Genomic DNA, 22,592 nt, shown 5'->3' on the forward strand with positions numbered 1-22,592 from the left:
TCACCAGTTTAGGAATCACAGCACCCGACCCCTTAGGAAGCTAGGCGTCACTGAGAAGTTACGTGCTGGTGGAGGGGGAGAGGCAGAAACAGTTGGGCGGCCACTGCTCTCGGACCCCACAAGATGGTTTTGTGTCCCCACAGCATCAGGCGCTTGCCCCGGGGACCCAGCCGGACCACGATGGTGCCCCCGGGGCTGGGCTGGGAGAGCCCGCAAAAGCAGACAGACACAGGCAGCAGTACAGGCTTGCCAGGCGGCCCCTCAGGCGTCTTGGGGGTAGATTGCTGCTGACACATGGAGCCTTGTGGGCTCAAGCCGCTGCCCTCAGGGGACCTGGCCTGGAGGCCAGTACGTGTGAGAGAGGGCCTGAGTGGGGAGGCCATGAGGACGGCCCTGGCTGCGGGGAGGGTGGCCCGGGCCGCAGGAGCACATGGGGTCATGCACGCGGCTTTCGATTCCCTTCACTTGGGTGAGTGTTGTTTGGCTTTTGAGAATCTTGATTGAGAAAAAAATGCGTTCTGGGGTCCATGCTTTCTTTTTCATTGCGAAACAAGGCAGCGTTGGGGAAAAATAGAACTGATTGCAGGACGAGACTATAGCGTTACCCTTGACTTCGTGCTGTTGTGAGTTCTGCGTCCGTGCCCACGGTGCTCATACTGGTTTTTCTTGTCACTTTCAGCGTTCTGCTGGGACACTGAGCAACAGTGGCCATTTGTCCCCTTTTGAGAGCAATGGTAAGTGTTCCAAAGCCCTGACCCGTCTTCCTGGGCTGCTGTGGCTGAGGGCCGGGCACGGTGCACGGAGGGTGCGGGACGCGGAGCTGGAATGTGATGCTGACTTCTGGAGCTAAAGCCCGTGCACGGGTTGTCTTAGGCTGCAGAGTGGAAGGTCGCCCGCAGCAGGCCTCCCCTGCCAGGCTGTTGGTCAGGGCACGGCTGGCCTCTCCCTCCGACTGCAGGCGCTGGGCCCTCCCCTGCTGGGCCCTTCTGGACAGGCGCCTGGCAATGCGGAGGTCGAGGCTCGCCCTGTGGAGCCCTGTGGCCACTGAAGGGAGAGCAGAGCGGGGTCGGGCACAGCACACGGTGGGGCACACGCTGGGCCGTCGGCGTGCGTTGCAACTCAGCCCCCTGCCCATGCGTGTGTCCCCCATGATCTGAATGGCTGCCCCAAGTGACTGTGTGAGCGAGTGTGCGTGTGCAGAGCCTGCTGCCCTCCGCTCTTGGTGTCCTCGGTTCCGCTGTGGTGAGGCACGTTGGGTGTGGTCTGACTCGAGGGCGGGCCCTTCCCCTGCCGGCCCTGCGCACCACGGCTGTAGGGCTCAGAAGCCATTGGCAGGGGCGCTGTGTTAGGTTGCTCTTCAGACTACCGAAGTGAACGTTTCTTACCAAACTTTTCTGTGGACGGATGGAGGTAGAGAGTGTGAGCCCAGTCCCGGGCCCTTGGCACTGTGTCCTCAGTGGGAGTCCATCTTGCAAACGAGACCAGTCCTCAACAGGGATGCCCAGGGGGTCTGACCCTGCTTCCTTGCTGCCCAGGGTCACCCCAGAGCCTTTGCTTGTGCCTTTCCCCACAGGGTCCTGGCCTCCTCCCTTGGGTCCCACTGCCCGCATGCCCAGTTTCCCAACTGGTAGAGACCGTGGTGGCCAGAGTGGTGGGGGCTGCTAAACTGACTGTGGGTCAGGTCAGTGGGAGTCAGGATTTCGTGGTCCACCTTGCTTCCGCACGAGGAGTCCCAGGAGACCTACTCACCTGGCTCTGCCCCCGATGGGGGTCACGAAGCAGCAAAGCTCGTGATGGCAGCCCTGATGGGTGCATTTGGGGTCTGGGCAACCAAGGGGTGTGTGGAGGAGAGTCTGGGGAAGGTCTGGGGTGGGCTCTTCCTGGGGCATTGGGGGCAGGCCGGCAGAGGGAACCCCTTGTGCTTGCATGGTGTGCCCTCACATGTGGGTCTGCCGGGTGTGGACTGCTGACCCCAGGCACTCAGTGTCTCTTGTGAGCCTCCCAGTAGCCGCAGTGCGAAGTGAGGAAGTGGAGGCGGTGGTGGGGGTCTCTGGCCCCGTGCACGGTCCCTGCCTGCCGTGTGCTGTGGGCTGTGCCTCAAGTTTTGGGAAGCTGAGAGCCGCCTGCCGGAGAGGGGGTGGGGGGCACCGTGGCTGCTGCTCTGCCCGAGTGTTTCCAGTGGCCCCAGAGGGCCTCGCAGGTGAGGTCGCACACCTAGAGGGTGACTTGGCCGCAGACAGAGAAGCGGGCGGCGTGGGCAAGTCTTTCCACAAAACTGAAAGGAGAACAGTGTGCTATGGTCATTTCCAGGGAATGGCTAGCTGGCCTCGTTGGGATGTGTCTTCCTTGGAAAAGTGAGGCTGCCCCCGGGTCGAGCTGACCAGGGAACGCAGGTGGGGCCGGCGCTGACTGGGTCTGTGGCCGACGCGCCGCGTCCCCCCGGCGCCCACAAGGCGTGAGGCTCTGTGTCCGGCCATGTTTCTAGCTGGGAGGGGCCTCAGGGCCTGGCAAAGACTGTGCCTGCTCACCCGTCTCTTCTTTTTTGTGTTTCCTCAGAAGACAGGCGCCCCTGGAAGGTCTTAAGTGGAGGATGGCCCGTCGGGAGTCAGACGGCCACGGGCACATGTGGCCCAGACACGGGCCTGGGTGCCATGAGCGCCACAGACCTCAGGGAGAGCGCAGGGCCCCCCTCGGCACCACCTACCAAGCGACACTGCCGCTCCCTGTCAGAGCCGGATGGGCTGGCACGCTGCCGCTCCCCCTGGTGCCCCGGCGGCTCCAAGGTCTGGACGCCGGTGTCCAAGAGGCGGTGCCACAGCGGCGGGAGCGCCACGCTGCAGGAGAGCCCGGGTGCCAGCCTGCCCAGGAGCGCCACACTGCTGGGCTGCGCCCTCCCGGTGGCCGGCCCCACCTCGCCCCCCGCCCCCTGGGTGCCTTCAGCCAGCGGCAGCTGCGGGGACGGCAGGGAGGGAGGCTCGGGCCCACCCTGGCGACCCGCCGGGCCCCGCACTCTGTCCTGGAGGCGCCGCTTGTCCCTGTCACAGGAGCACCTGGCGGAAGTGGGCACGCCCCTGCCCTCCGCCAGCAGCAGCCCCTGGTCCACACCCGAGCTGGGCCGGCGACTGGGCCTGCTGCGGTGCCGCTCGCAGCCGTGTGTGCTCGTTGGGAGGAAGTGCCCGCGCAAGCGCAGGCGTGAGGAGAGCGCTCGCTGGCCACGCCCATCCTTGGACTTTCTGAAAATGACTCGGGTGAGGCTTGTCTTGTTTCTGGTGTGCGCACCTCGCTGGCGCCTCCCCGTGGCACAGGGCGGCTCTGCGGCGAGTTCGGCCTGCCCCCGGCCCTGGTGGTCTCCTGGGAGTGTGTTCTGGGCCTGGCTGGTCCCCAGCACCAGCACCCATGGCTGTGCTTCCTGCCCACCTGGGTGGGGTGTGAGCCGTCCTCAGCCCTGTGTGCGTGCGTGTGTGCATGTGTGTGCAGACATGTCAGGATCCTGGCCCCGCGTGTCCCCGGTTCTCGGGTCCCCCGCCCTCCCTGGGGTGGAACGGCCATGACCACCTTCTGTATGGGAGGCCGCGGAGCAGAGTTGGCAAGCCAGGGTGCAGGACGGGGCAGACCTGAACGGGGTTCAGAGGTCACGTGGGCAGACCAGCTAGAAGCAGAAGGACAGCGTGCAGCGTCGGGCGGGGCACTGACACAGGCAGCCCCAAGGAGACAAAGCCCGGGAGATGTGAAGCCTGCTCGTCTGTCTCTTTGTACAGAGTGAGTGAGAAAGAGAAAGTGCGAGCATGTGAGCGGCGTGGGGGTGCGTTGGGGAGGGGCAGAGGGAGAGAGAATCTCAAGCAGACCCCCTGCCAAGCACAGAGCCCGACCCGGGTCTCGATCTCACACCCCGAGATCCTGACCTGAGCCAAAACCAGAGTTGGACGCTCAACCAGCTGAGCCGTGCAGTCACCCTGCTTGTCCTTCTCAAACGTTTCCCTTATTGTTGGCATATTGTTGGGCACCCCTACCCCCGAATCTTCGAGCTCCCCCAGCCTGCCCCAGGATCTATCAGCCTCTTTGCCCGAGTCCTTGGCATTACCGGCCTGCTGCCTTGCTTAGCCTGGCACCCTGCCACGGTTGCTGTGTAACAGCCCACACTTAGCCCACGCGGCTTCCACGGCTCAGGCATCCAGCTGCAGCTCAGCTGGGCGGCTCTGCTCGGGGTCCCCTGTACGCTCATGCTCCACAGGGCTGTGTCACCAACAGGCTCAACGGGCCAGATGAGCCATTTCCAAGCTGTCATGAGTGAGGTTTGCTGGGGGCTCGCTGGGACACCATTTGGGCCTGGAGTGTGTGTGGAGGTGAGCACACCTGCACACTCAGTGTCTCTGGAACAATCTAGGGCTTCCCGAAGTTACTTGCACCTGGGAAATGGCATTGCATTTAAGGTGTCAGGTTGGGGCACAGAGCTACTCATTGTATCTCTAGGACTTTTAAAATCTCTAATCTGGTGCGTTCACAGCTGTCTCTTTTATTCCTGATGTTGTGAATAATCAAACATATGCAGATAGAGATGTTGTGAGCAGTTGTGATAGCTGACGGACACCTCTGATTGTGGCCTGGGAGACGGAGGCCGGCACCAGCCCAGCCCCCAGTCGGGCTGCAGCCCCGACCCTCACCAGCTCCCCTGCCGCCTCTGGAAACAGAGGGTGTCTCCGCATGCCGCTCACGGCCAGCACGCCCCATCAGCACTTGTCTGTGCTCACACCGCCTCTGGCGCCTGGCGTGCGGGTCTTCTGCCCACAGGTCTCCGGCTCTGCAGACGCCGGCCGGGCTCTGACAGTTGGCGCCGTTCTGACACTAGCTGCCGTGAGTGCAAACCCTGCAGGCTCAGCCTCACAAGACTACCCCGGCTTCAGATCCCTCACGTACCTCCCACCCACCAGCTCGATTACAAATTGGGGTTCCCCCGGCACCCTTCTCAGGTTCCATAAGTGGCTAGAACGGCTCACAGAACTCCGGAAAGCACCTTATACTAACTAATTACCCATTTATCATGAAGGACACAACTCAGGATCATCCAGACGCAAGAGACAGGCAGGGCAAGGTATGGGGCAGGGGGTGCAGAGCTCCCACCTGCTCAGCCCCCAGACGTGCTCCCCACCCCCTGTGCAGGGGTTTTATGGAGGTTCCACTGCCCACATGTGACAGATGAGATCACTGGCCACTGAGATTGACCACCCTCCATCCCAGGCTCTGTCCCTGGAGGGGGTGTGGGGTGGGGGACTTAAAGTCCAACCCACTAAGCCTGGTGTGGTCATTCTGTCCACTGCCCCATCCCGAAGCTGGCTAGGGGCCCCCAGGGGTCACAGTATCATAACCGCAGGTATGGTTGAACAGGGCTCGTTACAAATCACAAAAGACGCCCCTCACGCCATCACTCAGGAGGTTCTGAGGATTTTAGGTGGTGGGAGCCAGGAATGGGCAAAGGCTAGATGCATACCTCCTGCGTCAGCACGTGTCTGGGAGACTTGGTTGTCTTCAACCTACCAACGGGTAGAAGCAGCAGTCGAGCTGTTAATGGCTCGGTGGCCGGGTTTGGTGACTCAGATGTCTCGGGTGAGGCCCGTGGGTTTTTCTGGGGCCCAGTGCGTTCAGCTAGATGTCGCCTACAAGCGGGATGGACACCGATGGGGGTTTGCGGGTCGCGGGAAGAGAAGGGAGCAGGAAGCTTAAAAATACCTCTGGAAGTGCAGGTGTGACCCTCGAGCGCTGGAGGACCGGCTGTGTGCAGGCGGCTGTCGTGCGTGTGGAAGGAGGGCGCAGGCCGTTGGGCTCTGCGGGCGGCTGGCGGTGCACGTGTGTGCCCAGACCTCCCGTGCACCCTGATGTGCTGTGCTGCCCAGGGGCGGGGGCCCCTCTGGGGAGCACGTTGCTGGTTGTGGGAACTGGGCACGTCCTGTCACGTTCGTAGTTGGAGACCCTGAATGCGCTCTTCTCTCGAGGTGGTTTCACGGTTGCACAAGACTTCCCAGACAGGGCAAAGCATAGTGGGGGAGACTCAGGGCAGGACGTGGCAGGGTTTAGATGGCTGTCCCAGGGCCCGCCTTTGGGTGTGTCTGTTGTCCACCTGACGGTGTGGCTGTGAGCAGGGCAGGAGCTCCTCGGTGGCTCCTTGGTGGCTCTCGGTGTAAGCGCAGGTGGGACTGCATCCTTCCCCCGTGCGTGTGCCCTGGCCTGGTGCTCCCGACGTCCGCATGCCGGGTTTGTGCCTTGACTTGAAGCCGGGGGAGCGCAGGGTCCTTGACTGCAGGCCTGGACGTGGTGTGCTGGATGGCTGAGCAGCCCACTGCCCTGCCCGGTACGGTGGGCACGTGGTGGGGACGGCCCATCAGCCCGAGTCTTGGCTCGAGGGCCACTTTGCTCTGGCCCAATTAGGGCCTGAGGGTTGGCTTTGGTCAACAAGGAGGGGACACTGCTGCCTCTTAAATCCCCATTCTGGGTAAGCAATTGTTTCCGTGGGAAAACATATAGAATTTTTTATTTTTATTGCCAAAGCTAGGTTTCAAAGTTGAAATTAAAATATCATTACAGAAAATGTGCAAATCAGTCATGGTTTCAGCAGAATGTGGGGACAGGTACTGTTTTTTTTTATGAAATTGTGTGTTTTCGGGGCTTTCAGAAGCTTTTATGACGTGCGGGAGATATTCAGCCATCTGCGGTGGGCTTGAAAAGCCCCTCCAGCCTGTGGTTTGGACACGTAGCTCCCTGCCTCTGGGTCAGCATGGCCTCCGTACCAGACTCAGCATCTGAGGAGGGTGGCTGCAGTTGGAGGGCGGACGGGGGGCACACTCACGCACTTCCCGCCGGCTGGAGCCACCTGCCTGTCCCGCGTGGCCTGGCAGGCCTGGTGACCCACAGCTTGTTGCTCAACTATGGGTTTCTGTCACTTTGTCCCATAAACATGTTGGTTCTTGTCTTTATTTTTGTCACCCACGTGGTGCTTTAGGGGTTTTGGCAGGGACCCAGCTGTGGCTCTTCTCTGGGGGAGGGTCCCCTACGAGGACAAGGGCACCAGCTCGCGGTCCAAGTGGACGGCTGGGTGGTGACTCCTGGGATCTCGTCCCAAAGTCCCTGTGTAGGTGGTTGAATGAGATAGTTGTGAAAGAGGATGCAGCTGGCGAGCAGGTGGGTCGGCTGGGGTTGGACAGATTGGGGTGTTCACAACCTTTTCACAACCGCCTGGAGCAGGGTGGGCAGAGGCCTGAGGCTCTGGGGGATGGAGGAGGGAGACCCACGTCCTGCTGCAGCCATTCTCCGGGTCAGGCAGTGTAGGCGTGGCCAGTGGGGGGCCAGGGACACGCGGGTGAGCCGGTCTCTGCAGGTGGAGGGCCCCTTCTCCTTCCGGCCGTCGTGCTTGTTGGAGACCTGGGTGGTATTGAACACACTGTGACGTCTGTGGCTCTGGAGTCGAGGTCTTGGCTTGCCGTCCTGTGGCCGCGGCCCCGTCTTGTCCGGCTCCAGCACGCTTGCCGCAGCTCTCCTTGGGGGCTCGGGGGTCTGCAGCCGTCAGCACTTCCTAGGAGGCCAGCAAGGCGGGTATGCGCTCCATCGGCAGCACAGCCGCGATGGTGCCCGGTGGCCCAGGTGCTCTGTACGTGGTGGGGTGTGGGCGTGGCTGGGAGGCACCTGGGCTTCACATGCAGTCTGTGGCGTCCGGGCGTGTGGGTGTCCGGCTCCTCACCTGCCCTCTCGACACGTGGCTGGTGGCTCTCCTTGCCATGGTCTCATTTGGTGGAGCAGCTTCTTAGGAAGGCATGCCAGCGGGGCGTGGTTTGGGAGACCTTGTGAATCTGAAAGTGTCCATATTCTGCTCTCGCCCGGAAGTGGGAGAGGGGGTCTAGGGATCCAGTTGCTTCTCAGCCAGCTTCCTTACTACAGCTCCCTCACCCATCACACTCAGACACGCTCAGCCCCCCTGCACACGTGCACCTGCTTGCGTACCCCCCACTGTGGTGTGGACGTTCCAAGCCCTGCAGGCCTCAGTGGCTTGGCCAGGCCACCCTTCTCCCTTTGCCAGCTGAGGGTGGCACTAGGGTTTGCCACGTGGGCCCCGTGGTTCTTTTCGTTGCTGGTGCGTCTGTGTTTCTCACCACAGCCAGAGCCCTGGTTGGACAAGTGCTCGTGGGTGCTGGGCTCCAGGAGCCTGCAGGCAGCTGGGGCGCCCCCAGGGCTCTTGCTCAGCCCTGGCGTTTGGGAGGGCTGGGCTGCCATGGGCCCCCGTGGGCAGGGTCTGGTCTGGTTGAGCAGAGACACTATGAGCTCCCACACGTGGCTGGAGCCGTGCTCTCCAGGAGCGCAGATCTGCGTGCTGTGGTTTGGAGATGGCCTGGCGCCTCAGCCAGCGCACATGTGGCTGCCCAGACCCCAGATGTTCTTTGAAGGGAATTTGGGGTGGCTCACAGGCATGTTTCTGTTTTCCTTGGAGAGTCTCATCAGCATAGTGGAGCTGGTATGTCAGCTTGGGATGGTGGAGGCGCTGGGCGCGTGCTCTTACCCTGCAGGATGTCTGGGCCTGGCTCTGGGGCTGCAGCGTCCCCCCAGATGGCACACACGTTGAAGGAACCTCTAAATTCTGGAGCCCCTCATCTGCTTCGATGCGGGTAATCTGAAACCAGAGTGATCGCAGCGGCATCATGGAGCTGATCACGTGTCGGCGTGGCCCCCGGCCATCTGAGTGGGCCTCACAGCCTGGCTTCCCGTCCTCCCCAGCGTTGTGTGGGGGCTCACCCCGAGCGAGGTGGCGGCCGACGCCCCGTTTGGAGAGTGTAGGTTCACAGCTCTGTGTGCAGTTCTGTCGAGCGGTCACCACAGCTCCCAGGTGGCCCGAGTGGGCCTGTGTCGAGCCTGCCGTTTTCCAGCTGCGGCTCGTACATGGGCTCGTGGCCCAGAGACAGAGGACTCTCCACAGCCGTCCTCCCACCACCGTCCGGCCACTGCCAGCTCGCGTGTGTGCCGTGGGCTCGGAGCCCCACATGTGGAGCAGGACAGGGGCAGAGCGAGAGCCGGCAGGGGGCCAGGCGAGGGGCCATGTCCAGCCGGCCTGCAGAAACGGGCCGTGTCCTCAAGAAGTGACCGTCACTGTCAAATCCATCTCCATTTGTGTAAAGAAGATGTTATTTCACGAGTCCTAGTTCTGTGACCAAACTATGTGACCGGTTGTATCTTTAAAGATTGAATCGTTAGAATTTTACTTCTCAGTGGCTTAATTATTATAGAACAACAGGAAAGGTCAGGCCGTTTGTTTTATACAGCCAAATAGTTTCCTTTAAAGTGCCGATTTCGAAGAGGAACTCCGCTCTCCTAAGGGGGAAGCGTTCACCGGAGTTCTCTGGGGGACTGTTACTAGAAAATTTTCTAGCCAGAGATGGTCTGTTAGGAGGCGCGTCCTGGCTCGGGAAGGTTTGGGTTTCGATGGTGTAGCGTTGCTCAGCTTGTGTTCTGGGCCCACAGATGAGGGGCCAGAGCCCAGGTGAGAGCGTGGCAGCGGCTGCGCCCCCATGCCCCCGCGGCTCGCACATTGCCCATGCTGTGTGCCGCAGATGCCCTTTAGAAGCCCCGGACCGCGTGCTGATACCTGTGTGGGGGCAGCGTGCATGTGGCCCCGGAGAGGAGCCTGACCCCAGAGTCACTGAGGTCACACCTGGGCCGGTGGAGCTATGGGGGGCCAGGGTGGGAGGCCGCTCCAGGAGAGGTGTGGCTGTGCAGTGGACCACACACACAGGTGCTGCCCTTAGATGCAGGGCCGGAAGTTCAGGGTGAGGGCCAGGGGTGGTGTCGGGGGGACGGGGCCCTGGCCGTGCCCAGGGGCTGCTGTCGTGTGTGGTCTGGAGGGGGCTGTGGCCAGAGGGAGGGGAGGAGGCCCTCACACGCTCCCAGTTCCTGGGTTGGGAACCGTAAGCAGGGCTGGGGTGGGCTGCTGAGTCTCCGGCCCTTGTGGAATAGCCAGGGAGCGGTGCCGCCTGAGTGGACAGTTGGGGGAGAACTCTGGTCTCGGGCGGGACGGCCCTGGCAGCCGCCATCTTTAACAGCACGGGGAAGAATTGGCTGGCGGGGTGGGGGTGTCAGAAAGAGGCAGCATTGGCCCGTCCAGGGAGTCGGGTCTCTGCGGGGCAGCACCCTGGGTCAGCCGCGGAGGCCTGGCACACAGGGCAGGCTTGAGTGTGGTGTGCGGCTGATGCACAGGGAACCCAAGATGCTTTATGTGAATTTGGGGACCCATTCCTGGGTCGGTGGGATGCTGCCTCCTGTGTGTGTAACCCTGTGGAAATGCTTTCAGCCCGTATCTTTTCTGTTGCAGACTTTAAAAAATTCAAAAAGCCTTTGCTCCCTTGATGATGAAGATGAAGAGGAGGATGGTGCCCAAGCGGAGCTGGCCCCGTATGACCCACGTGGCATGCGCATCCTCACGCCTGTCTCCAGCCCACTGAGCGTGCACCCCAGGCCCTGCTGCACTGTCCCCGGCCCCTGGGCCTCTTGGGAGCCCTTGGCCGCTGAGAGTGAGGGCGGGAGTGGCGAGGACCCCAGTGACGGGGACAGCGCTGGGGAGGAAGGCGCCTTCCCTCCCGGCCGTGGCGAGCTGGACCTGGGGCAGATCGAGAGCAACTGACCCCAGGCAGGAGGGTCGGGGGTCCGGGGCCGCTGCCCCAGTCTCTTCTCAGCACACGGACAGAATCTGGGCTATGCAGAACTTTGAACATTGGTTTAATTTCGATGCAGTCTTTCCTAAAGAAGTATTTTGGATTTTTATGGCTTTTACAGTTCTGGAGAAATCTGCTCTATTTTGAATGAATTTTCGGAAGGGCATTCTATGAAATGGGAGCCTGTGGGCCGATCCCAGCATGGGTATGTGTTCCTTTTCTGAAACTCCTGCCATGCAGGGTGTGGGGTCCGGCCCCTCCACTGGGCGCTGTCGTCCGTGAGTGCCGGGCAGCCAGCCCGCCGCTGCCCATCTCCTGCCTGCTCCCCGGAGCACCGTGCGGCGGTGTCTGTATTCGGGAGCACTGGAACAGTGGTCCTGGCGGCACCTGGTCTGACTTCAGTAAAAGGCGTTGGCTTCCCTGTGTTTCTTTCTGGCTGAATGCAGTCGGGCCTCGGGCCCATGGGTCTCATGAAGCACAGGATTTTCATTTAAGGAAATGGGTTTCTACCCGAGACCCTGACCTCAGGAGCTTTGGGTAGGAGTTGCAGTTTGTGGTAGTGAAAGAAAACAGTGATAACCTTTGGAGAAATTTTCTTGATTTTTTTTCCCCCTGAGAACATTTTCCCAGGTCACAGCCATTCATGGCGACCACCATCCCTGGTGCGGATGTAGACGGGGGGTGGGCAGAGACGGGAGGTGCCAGTTTGCAGGATGCCGGCCTTTCTCAGCCCGGTCCTCTGGCCCCTTCCCTGCAGGATGGGGGGTCCTACAGCTCACCGCCGATCCCTCCAGCCCGCCCTGCACTAACCTCCTGCCGCGTGGATACATCCAACAGCACTGGGCTGACAGTGCGTTCGTGGAAGGCAGAAGTGGCCAGCATGGCTTCTCCGATGACCGTTGGAGAACTTTTTTCCTCCTAAACTCTAGGCTGTAGTCCGAGGGTCCCTGAGACTCCGGAGATGGCTGGTTCGTCTTGTTTGCTCGTTGGTGGGCCTCCCGAGAGAGCAGGCACCCCGCGTCTCAGCAGAAGTGCTGTGGCCAGAGTCAGACGAGTGCAGAAAGCAGCCTGTGTTGTCCTAGAACAGTCCGCCTGTCCGGTTAGTGGCTTTCAACCATGGGGGAGTTTACAAAGGTACTGGCATCTGGGCCCCTCTGGGGTGTTGCCTGGATGGGATGGGGTGGGGGGCTGTTTGGAGCTGTTTGGGTTTAGCCTGAAGAGAGAGAAATGATCCCGGTGTGGCCGAGCCGTTTCCCCTGGGACACTAAGCCACGTTCGGTCCTCAGCGGCCTCCTGGGGCTGGCAGACCTTTGGCCACGGGTGGGTCCGGAGTGGGACCAGAGCCAGCGGACACCTGCAAGGCAAAGGAGCCTTTGGCACTTTCTAAGAGGGGCCTTTGGGGTCATGCTGGTGCCCATGGGTGTCCCCAGCGTCCCCAGAGCCACCACCTGGCCAGGCAGGAGGTGGAGGGGCCCAGAGAGCCTCTGGGACCTGCAGGCAGGCCCTTGGTGGGCACATGACTTGGGTCCCGGGATCCCTGCATTGGATTTCTAGCACACCTGCCAGATTCTGTCTTGGGACGTTGTGTTTTGGGTTGAGTTGATGGACGTAGGCTCTGTGTACTTACCTGCATAGAACCGGTGGTCCCCATTCAGAACTTTGCTCTGGAGTTGACCCATGGATCTGGTGGGGTGGCGGGGGTGGCGGGGGCAAGGTCCCTGTGCCGACAGAGCCTGGCCACGGGGCTGTGGGGCAGCAGCGGGTGGGGGGGGGGAGATGGGACGGGGCCTTGGGACATGATGGAGGCCGTGTCAGGCTGCTGGAGAGCCCTCCCGGGGTGACTCCTTGGCTGCAGCTGGATGGGGATCCTGGGCAGACTGCTTGCTGCAGACCTGGGCTGGGAAAGAACGGGGGAGGGTCAGAGACGGAGGGCGTGTGCTGTGGGGGGAGCAAGCCCAGGTGGCTGCCCAGGTGGCTCCCCAGACCTGGGGACTCTTTGGGCAGGTGGTGGGTTGGGGGGTGGAGGGCTCCTCACGTCCAGTGGGCTGGGAGGTGCCTACAGCAGGTCAGTGGCTGGCTCCGCAGCAGGGGCAGTCGGGGGCTGGGGGGCGGGGGGCGGGCCGGGTGAGGTCTGGCTGTGTGGTGGCAAGAGTGGGGACACTGCAGGGCGGTGAGAGCCAAGGGGCCCTTTGAGGGCCGCTCACCGCCTACACCATGGAGGACCCTTGCTGTCCCTTGTGGTGACCCTCCAGGGGTACAACTCTGGGTTGGCCCAGTGTCCCTTCCTGCCGGGCAGTGAGCAGGCTTGGGGAGGCACCCCCCAGCTCAGTCCCCCTGGAAGCAGCCCCTCATCTGGGGCTGTCCCCCACCCCTCAGGGCTCCTGCTCTTCCCCTGGACTCTGTCCCCTCTCCTGGGCCATCCCCAACTCCAGGCCTCCCAGGGCAGGGGGCACCGGCAGGCTCCTGACAGGGAGAGGGGGCTGAAGCTGGAGATGGAGGTGGGGCCTGTTGGCCGAGAAGCTGGACGGCAGCCCCCCTCCACTTGCCCTCACAGCCCAGGCTCCCTGTACCCCTGGTCCAAGGTCTCATCCATCACCCCCCCATCTTCCCCCAGAGATACCCCCCACCCACCTTGAGGGTTGGCCTCACTCTTGGGCTGATTCTGCAGTGCCCGCCCCTTCCCTGCTTTGGCCCCACTATGTCCCTGCTGAGGGACCTCCAGAAACCAGTCCCGGAGAAGGCAGCCTGTTGGGGGTGGGCTGGCCCTGAGCACCCTGCCCACAGCCCCAGCCACCTCTCTGCTGGCCTGTGCACTGGGCCCTTCATTGCCGTGGTCCCGGCCAGTTGTGACCTGCCCTCCACCAGGCGGCTTGGGGCCTTGGCCACTGTGGGCGATGCTGGAGCCAACGGGGGCAGCCCACCTTGTGCTCAGGCCCTGCCCTTCCCGCCTCTTGTCCCTCGTCCTGGGTTTTCTCCGGGCAGCTCTGCCCGAGTGCCAGTGCCCCGACCCTGCAGGCCCCTCCCTCCGGGCTGGGGGGCAGGTGTCTGCAGCCCGTGCCCTCCCAGCTCGCGGGCCACACGGAGTTCACCTTCTGTGAAGGCACGAGTTGTGTGACCCCTGCTTGTCTGTTCTCTGGGTGGGTGGGGGCTCCCCAGAGGACCCTGAACCCCGTGCCGGTCCCGGTGGCCTCCTGACACCTGGCCAGGGATGCAAATGCAGACCCCTCTGTAGAAACACCAGAGAGCCGGGTCTCAGGAGGCCTGTACTTGCTCATTCGGCAGATGTTGCTGAGTGACCGCTGGGCGCTGCCGCGGGCTGGGGGAGGCGGGTGGGGGGCGCTGTGGGGAAGTCCGGTCCACGGCGCACACAGCCCCGGGCGGGAGCAGCCTGGTGCTGCAGGGCGGCCCAGGGCCTGGGTGGAGCGAGGGTTCCGGTGCCCTGGTCAACACACGATCTGTAGATGGACGGACATGTCCCATGGGCCAAAGGGAAACCTATAAACTATTTCCGGAGGTTTTATGCTGCAGCAAAACCTGACAAAATTACAAGCAGAAATTCACAAATCCGACATTCTGGTTGGAGAGTTTTATTATCCCCTTGTGGTAGGTAAGGAGACCCAGGAGGAAACAGTAGACTTAACAGGATTTGATCGCCCTGGGGGGTGGACTCCAGCTGGTCGGCGGAGCTCCTAACGGGGCGGGGGTGGGGGTGGGGAAACGGCGTGCTGCAGAAAATTGACCAAGAATAGGCCAGGAAGAAAATGTTGATAAAGTTTGAGGAATTGGTATCACCCAGACCATATTTTCTTGCCACACCCCAATAACAAAAAGATAGCAAACAAAACCTCCTGTTTGGGAAATTTAAAAATGCACTTTACATAACTCATTGGCTAAAGAAGAAATCATCCTACGAGTCAGACAATACTTAGAACTGAATGATCCTGAAAATGGTACATTTCGAAACTTGTCAACTGTATCTTAGGCTGTAGAAAGGACATCTGTAACCGTTTGTGATTATATTAGAAAAAATAAAATTGGGAAAGCAGCCCTCCTAGCTTCCAATTTAAGAATGAGGCAGAGGTCAGCAAACGTCCTTGAGAGGGCCAGACAGTAAATATTTTGGATTTTGAGGAGCGCAGGTGGTGTCTGTCCCCCCGCCCCCCCGCCCCCGACTTCATCCCTGCACTGTCATTTGCTGACCCCTGAGGGTGGGGGGTGAAAGAGGAAAGCTGAAGGGGGAAAAGAGGGAGCGTGACCCTAAGAGCAAGCGCGAGTGGGGCGGACGAGAACGCAGAGCGAGGAGACCGCTTTGCCAGAAGGGACGGGTTGGGAGCTGCTCCGAGAAGGGCCAGGGGGCGAATAGGTTGTCTTGGGAACGCGGAGGGGCCATACCTGTGGTGCTGCACAGGCTGTGACAGAATGGGGCTGTTATGAGCGACTTGGAAGAAATGCACATGTCCCTGGAAAAATACCACCGACAACTGGAAAAATACCACGGACAACCAAGTGGAGAAGAGAGCGGCGCCAGGGCTGGTCCCGGGAAGCGCTGTGTGAAGTGCGGTAAGGAAAGCACCAGCACCAGCACCAGCACCAGCCGACTCTTGAGACAAGTCCTGCAAAATATACAAGTGTGATCCTGACATGAAATCCGGACATGGGCAGGGATGGAGGGCGCTGCTGATGGCCGCCCGCTGACTGCTGTGGCCACGGTGGCAGAGAAGCCCCTGGGGGCAGGCCCCTGAGAGCCTCCTCTCCCTTCTAGGGCGTGGAGGGGCCTAGGGGGCTGGGGACGGAACCCCCAGGGCCATTGGGAGCCTCAGCCGGGCCCTTCCCACCTGCTGCCCTGCTACCCACATAGGGGTCCCGTGTGCATGAGGCAGCTCAGGGTGCTCCCACTGCACCCCAAGGTCAAGGTCATGGGCCAGCTGGGTCTGGCTCCCACAGCCCTCGTCCCTGCCTGCCAGACAGCCAGGGAGGTGGCCCTGGTCCCCTCACTCCCTTTCCCTCGGCCCCCCAGCTGCGCTGGCCGTCCCGCCTTCGGCCCTGGTGTTGCGTCGGACGGGAAGCCTGTCCCTGTCCCCCGACGTCCCACCACCTGCTTTTTCTGTTTTTCTGCAGTTGTGGATGTAGCTTTTTGAAGCCGCGTTAAGTAACTTTTGTTAATTTATATTGTCCTAGAAAATGGCCCATTTCATCAAGAATATCCGACGTGTTAGTGCGTCACTCCTCGCCTCTGCTGCTCCCACTCCCCGTGCGCGGCCCTCGCGGCCCCACTTCTCTCGCTCTCTGGCCAGAGGTTGCTTTATTTTGTTTATTTATTTTGAGGACCGGCTCTTGGATTTACTGATGAGTGCTTCCATTTTTCTTGTTTCCAATCCATTAATTCGCCTTTATCTTTACCCCTCCTGCTCCCGTGGATTTACTTTATTGTTCTGTTTTCCCTCCTTGTGTCGAATGTTTAGTGCATTTATTATCAGGCTCTCTTGCTCAGTAATAAAAGCATTTAAGGTTGTGAATTCCCCACCAGCTCTTCCCAAAGCTGGCTCCGCGGACATGCGGTCTCTCTTCCGGACGGTTGTGAATCTGCTGTCCCGGCGATCTATTTACTCTCTGACCTAGGAGTTCCCTAGGCGAGCACTTTTGAATTTCCAAATCATCTGGCTCCTCTTTTGAATCTTTCGGTTAATTTTTTGGTTGTTCGCATTGGTTTAAATAACGAGGCCTGTGGATGTTTGTTTGGGATGCATGAGGCACAGGTACACGTGTGCATCTGTGTGCATGCTGTGTGCAAGCACACGCGTGTGCATGCTCCGTGCGTGGGCCCACGGGCACGTGTGCATGCAGCTCTGCCCACGTGGCCGCACACATATGCATATGCTTGAGAGTGTAGCGTGTAGCGTGTTCTGTGGTTTCTGAGCAGGCGACTGCCACCAGGTCAAGGACGTTCACGAGAGGACTGCAGGCCCTTGTCTTCACCCCAGTTTTGTCCCCCTGGTCCTGGGTCCCTGGGCGAGGGCTAGGCCGCGCTCGGTGGTCTGACAGGCCGACCTCCTCGCGGTGGAGCCGGGGTCCCCGTTGTGCCCACAACAGATGTTCCTGACCCCACACACCTCGCTTAGGGCCAGACGGCCAGGTCAGCTGTTGAAGGCACAGAGGTGTCTGAAGGGCCCCCGGGTGACCTGGGGGACGCTGGGTCCGGCACAGGCTGCAGCGGAGGGCAGGCTTGTCCTGTGGCTCATGTCGTCCCTCTGACCTGGAGGGGCAGCCAGAGCGGGAGCGTGGAGTGCTGGAGAGGGCCTGGGCGATTTTCAAGCAGGAAGTTCAATTTAATTCCTAGTTTGCTAATTATACAAAATTATGAGTAGGTGTTAACTTTATTATTTTTATTCGTCTATTGACATGATCATGTGATATTTATTCTTTAATCTGTATATGAATTTTCTAGGGCTGCTGTGACAACGACCACGGCCCAGGGGCTCCAACAACAGACATTGATTCTCTCAGAGTCCTGGAGGCTGAGGGTCTGAGGTCCAGGTGTGGGTGGGGGGTTCCCTCTAAGGCCTCTCCCCGTGTCCTTATGTGGCCATCCCTCTGTGTGTGTCTGTGTCCTGATCTTTTCTTGTAAGGACAGTAGTCGGATTGGATTAGTGCCTACCCCCAGTGACCTCGCTTTGCCCTAACAACTACTTTAAAGACCCTATCTCCAATTATTTTTATTGTGTTAAAATGCACATAAAATATGTGCGTCGTAACCATTTTTAAGTGGGCAGTTCCGTGGCATCAGGCACATTCACAGTGTTGTGAACAGCCCCCCGTCCACCTCTAGAACTTTCTCATCTTCCCAAACTGCCCCCAAGAAACACTAGCTCCCCATCTCTCCCCTGTCCCCCAGCCCCCGACACCCACCACCCACTTTCTGTCTCTATGATCTGATCCCTCTAGGGACTCTCAGAGGTGGGCTCATACAGTGTTGTCCCTTTGTGGCTGGCTCATGTCACTGAGCACAAGGTCCTCAGGGTTCATCCGGGTGGTGGCAGGTGTCAGAATGTCCTTCCTGGTTAAGGCTGAATAACATTCCATCGTGTGGAATGTGTCCGTTTTGTTTATCCGTCCGACCGTCCATCCATCCGTCCATCTTTCTGTCCATCCATCCATCCTTCTATCTGTCCGACTGTCCATCCATCCGTCCATCCTTCTATCGGTCCGTCTGTCCACCCATCCACGGACACTCGGGTGCTTCCCTGTCTTAGCGGCCGTGCGTAACGCGGCCGTGAACACGGGGGTGCCGGCGTCTCCTCGAGACCCTGCTCTCTGTTCTTCGGGGAACCTACCCAGATGTGGAACTGCGGGCCGTGGGCTCATTCAGTGCTTCGTTTTTGGAGGACCCTCCACACTGTTTTCCACGCGGCTGCGCCATCTTACGCGCCCCCCCCGCCCCACGGCGCACGGAGTTCCAGTTTCCCCACGTCCTCGCCAAGGCTCGTCGGTCTCTGCTCCTGTGAGAGCAGCCGTCCTGCGGGCCGTGAGGTGGGCTCTGTGGAGTTTTTTGCTGCGGATTCCTAACACCTGCCTTATAGTAAGAAATGTATTGAAACTTTACAGCCTAACATGGCCAATTTTTATAGACCTTCCACCTGTGCTTGGAAAGAAGCTATACTCTGAAAACGTCTGCAGGCCTGTGTGTGTGTGTTAGGTCCAGATTTATGGTGCAGATCTTCTCCGTCCTTACCGAATTCTTTGTCTCCCTCATACGGCAGGTGCTGATGACTGTTAGACTCCCGCGGCTGATTTGTCTGCTTCTCTTGGTGGTTTGGGCATACGCTCGTATTGAGCACTATTATTTATTCCGGTTGCATTGAACCTTTTATAATCGCAAGCAGATGCTGTGTCGCCAGCGATACTTCTGCTCCCATTCTGTTTGGCCGCGTGTGGGTATAGACGCGCTTGCTTTCTTTTGGTCGCCGTTTGCCAGCCCTTCATTCCTTCCAGTGGATCTGAGTTTCCTTCAGCATCATTTGTCTTCAGCCTGAAAATTTTTCTGTTTTTCTTATTTTTAAGATTTTGTTTTTAAGTCATCTCTATGCTCTACGTGGGGCTTGAACTCACAACCCCGAGATCAAGAGTCGCACGCTCCACCCGCTGAGCCGGCCGGGAGCCCCTGAAAATTTTTCTTTAACATTTGTTGTACTCAGGGATTCTGTGTCAGCCTTCATTTATCTGAAAATACATTCTTTTTGCCTTAATTTTTGAAGGATGGTTTTGCCAGGTCAGGAATCCTGGCTTGTCTTTCTCTTCCTGTACTTTAAAGAAACCGCTCCATTGCCTCCTGGCCTGTACAGCTTTCGACGAGAAGTCGGACTGCTTCCGCTGCTTTCCCTGCACGTAACATGTCCTGTTTTGTTTCGTTTTTCCTGGAGGCTTTGACGAGTTTCTCTTCATTTTTGGTTTCCAGCAAGTTGGCCGTGACTTATCTAGCAATGACCTTTCTTGTATTAGCTCGGGGTAGCTTTCTGCCGCACTCCGTCTCCTTCCTTCTGGGCTCCGCTTCACACCCGTCCGACCGCGGTGAAGTTCATGCTGTGGCCCAGGCAGGGCCGACTGCCCCCCGGTCCTGCAGGCGGACCCGCAGTGCCAACCCGGTGCTCCCCTGGTGTGGAGGCTGCTGGCGAGGCTCTGCCCGCCGGGAGAGGCTGCTCTCTCTGGAACTCGGCCCCTCGCCGGCCCCGTGACAGAGCAGGGCTTGAATTTGGCCGTGTCACTCTTGCTGCCCCAGGACCAGCGGCTTTGCCGTGCCTCTAAGCAGAAGTGGAGCTCGGTGCACGTATGTGTTACGCCCTTTAGTGCTGAGTCCCTGGAGCCTTACACACTAGGTCTTCGGCAGACTAGAGTGGCTTCCTTAACCTGACCTTCGCTTTTGTATTTGGTGGGTTTTCATTTCTTACTTCTGTCACCCCAGCCGCTGCATTGCGTCCCTTAGTCTGATCCATGAGTGGGGACCTGGCGAGTCTCAGAGGCCACCTGAAATGCCCTGGGTGCAGAGCCTTCCCTCTTCGTGGTGAACATGCCCTTAGTTCAGAGGACCTTCTCGCTGGCCACCATGTGCTGCGTCCCGGGCCCCTCCCTCCCCGAGGAGCTCCCTGTCTGTCTGGACGTGCGCTCAGGGAACAGGAAGCCATGGTGCCAAGTGACAGGTGAGACCCCATGGCCCTGTCCACGACCTGCAGAGGGTGAGGGCACGTCGCAGGCGCCTGAGCTGAACAGGAACGCCTGGGAGTCAGGTATGCACCTGTTTGGTGGGGGCGAGAGCGATGCTCGCTGCGGACCGCAGGGCACCGGAGGGCGCTGGGCCGGGGCGAACGCAGCAGCCTCGGGCACAAGCCGTCCTCTGTCCATTATATTATCGTGATCTTAAAGTGTTACCATTTATTGGAAACATCCTTTGTATTGTTAGTATGTCAGGGATTTATTGATTTGGGTTTTAAGTTTACGTGTTACTATACATCCAAACTCACTGTCTTTTTTAAAACTTTTTCTGAGGGCGGCTCGCAGCATAGAATCAGCTGTGGCGGTTTTGAGGCGGTATGACGTGTGCTCGCCTGGCGTGCGGCCACCGCCGCCGCCTGGTTCTGAGATACCGTGTCCCCCTGCCCCCGGTGGTCACTCCCCATCCCTCCCTCGGCCGTGCCCTGTCTGCCCTGTCCGTGTGGATTTGTGTGTTCTGGACACTTCACAGGAATGGACTCTCAAGCAGGGCCCTCTGGGTCTGCAGAGTCGGCGGAGACGCAGGAGCCTTGGAGTGGCGGCCTCGTGCGGGTGACGGTTCTGGGCGGACCGTGGCCCAGGTGTGTGTTTCCGAAGCTTGTTCCTGCGGGGTGTCCGCACACGCTCCAAGCTGAGCAGCGTGTGGACCCGGGGCCAAACCCAGCCCACTGGCGTTGAAGCACGGAGGCTTTGTCGGGACGCCCGTGAGTCTGGAGATCCTCTGTGGCTCGCGGCAGACTGTCTCACCCGTGAAATGGAAATATTGACTCTGCTCTTTACGGGTTTGCCAACCCTGCAGTCCACGCTGTGCCCCTTGGGCGCCCAGCCTCCGCCGCCAACAGGCCCGGGGGCCTCCCCAGGCACGTCCCTGAGGCTGTGTATTCAGGACGGAGGGTGGAGTCACTGTGGTGTCACAGGCTGGCGTGCGGGGGCCTCCGGCTCAGAGAGCCTGCTGCTGTGTCAGAGGCTCCGCGGTTCCCAGCGCCAAGGGCACATCCGCCACGGCGGTGCCTACGTGATGCTGGAGGTGCTCTGGGGGCTCTGGTAGAGTCCTGCACTCCAGGGCGGCCACACACACCTGCAGGAGCTGGACGGTGGACGCCTGGGGCGGCGGGAGGCTCTCCTTCTCTTCCCGGAACTGTGGAGCCAGCACAGCCCCAGGCAGTCTGGGGGGGTGGGTGGGTGTGTGTGTGTGTCATGCTCTGCCCAGAACTGGCCTGACACCCCCTTGTATCCCCTCCCACCCCCAGTCACCCTTGGGCATGGCCTCTAAGGTACACGGTCCAGCCGGAGGGGGAGTCTCGAGGCCCAGTCCTCTGCTTCCGCTGGCTGGTCCCTGGAGGCCCCTGCTGTCACCTACCCTGCGGCTGGGTGGTCCTGCGGTGGCCGGCCAGCAGCCCCAGCCGTGCTGCCCTGGCCAGCCGCTGGGTGGCAGCAAAGATCACCCCTGGCGGTGCCTTCTCCCTCAGCCTTCCCCCGGGGTGGCCTGGAGCCAAGGGGCTGGGGGTGCAGACCCTCTGGGGCCCGAGGTAAGGTGGCAGTGGGGACTTTTGTCAGTCCCGCCAGTCCCAGTACCTCAGGCCCTCTGGTGGCTCTTTCTACGTCTTAGCCAGGGCTGGTCCGAGGAGGGGATTACGGTACTGTCCCCAGAGGAGTGTTTGGCATCCTGGGGGACATGGGTGGGGAAGAGACAGCGCCCAGACGTCCAAAGGGATTGTTGAGTGCCCCAGCTCTGGGTGCGGTGGGACAGGCTGAGCTGTGGCTGTGGAGGTGGCCCCAGGTGAGCTGTGGGTGTGGCCCCAGGTGGGCTGTGTGGTCCCAGGTGGCTGTAGGTGTGGTCCTAGGGGGGTTGTATGTAATTTATGGAGGGGACCCTGAGCCTAGAGAGTTGGGTAACTTGCCTGAGGCCATATAGCTCACAGTGGAGCTGGAATCTTCCAGGGATCACTGCGTGGTTGGTGGAGAGCCACGTGGGTTCTGAGGAAATTGAGTTTCAAGCCCTAGGCCCCCACTGACTTGCCATATGACCTTGGGAGGAGCCACCTCACTGAGGGGAGACCCTGGGAGGGGCTGCTGTTGGGACCACAGGGGAGGCATGAGGGGCTTAGGACCCCTGCAGGGGGAGCTCCAGAGGGAGGATGTCAGTGAGGGCCTGAGAGCCCCCTCGCCTGGGCTCCCTCCTCACTCCAAGCTGGCCCTGGCTGCAGCCCCTGGCCGCTCTGCCTGGCGTGCACACTGGCTCCTGTCACAGGCTGGGGAGTCCAAGTAGGATCAGACCCAGGCCGTATGGGGCTGGGCTCAGAGGGTGGTGGGCTGGGCACCCCTCAGACTCCCAGATCCTGAGGCTGTTGGAGAAGTGGCCATGACACATAGGGTCCCGGGAAGTGTGCCCTCCACGACTGACCCCAGCTGTCACTCGAGGGACAGAGCCACCAGCTGATCAGCCGTCTGTGGCTTGGCAGGGTCAGGTCTAGCCAGACCAGACGCAGCACTTTGGGGTGGAGTCCCCTCTACCTGCTGGACCAGGTGGGGTCCTGCATCCCCCATGCAGGGAAGCTGTGTGGGGGACTCAAGGCCAGGCCAGGGCAGGCGTGGGTGGACACTGGGCAAGGAAGCTGCAGCCTCTGCAGGCCTGGTGGGGGCCAGAGG

At 60.3% G+C, this 22,592-nt stretch overlaps 1 protein-coding gene across 2 annotated transcripts in view; it reads left to right on the forward strand.

Moving 5' to 3' along the window:
• FAM53A (family with sequence similarity 53 member A) overlaps positions 1-11,101 on the forward strand; it is a 30,267-nt gene extending 19,166 nt beyond the window's left edge. For both annotated transcript variants that reach the window (XM_045774851.2, XM_087864356.1), the window contains exons 3-5: positions 680-734; positions 2,557-3,248; positions 10,343-11,101. In XM_045774851.2, the coding sequence (XP_045630807.2) occupies positions 680-734; positions 2,557-3,248; positions 10,343-10,651 (1,056 nt within the window). In that variant the 3' untranslated portion in view covers positions 10,652-11,101. The remainder of the gene's footprint in view (positions 1-679; positions 735-2,556; positions 3,249-10,342) is intronic.
• The last annotated feature ends 11,491 nt before the right edge of the window (positions 11,102-22,592 follow it).

Source organism: Ursus americanus, chromosome 8 (assembly GCF_024610735.1).
Source record: "Ursus americanus isolate L20-20 chromosome 8, mUrsAme1.1.p, whole genome shotgun sequence".
NCBI lineage: Eukaryota > Metazoa > Chordata > Mammalia > Carnivora > Ursidae > Ursus > Ursus americanus.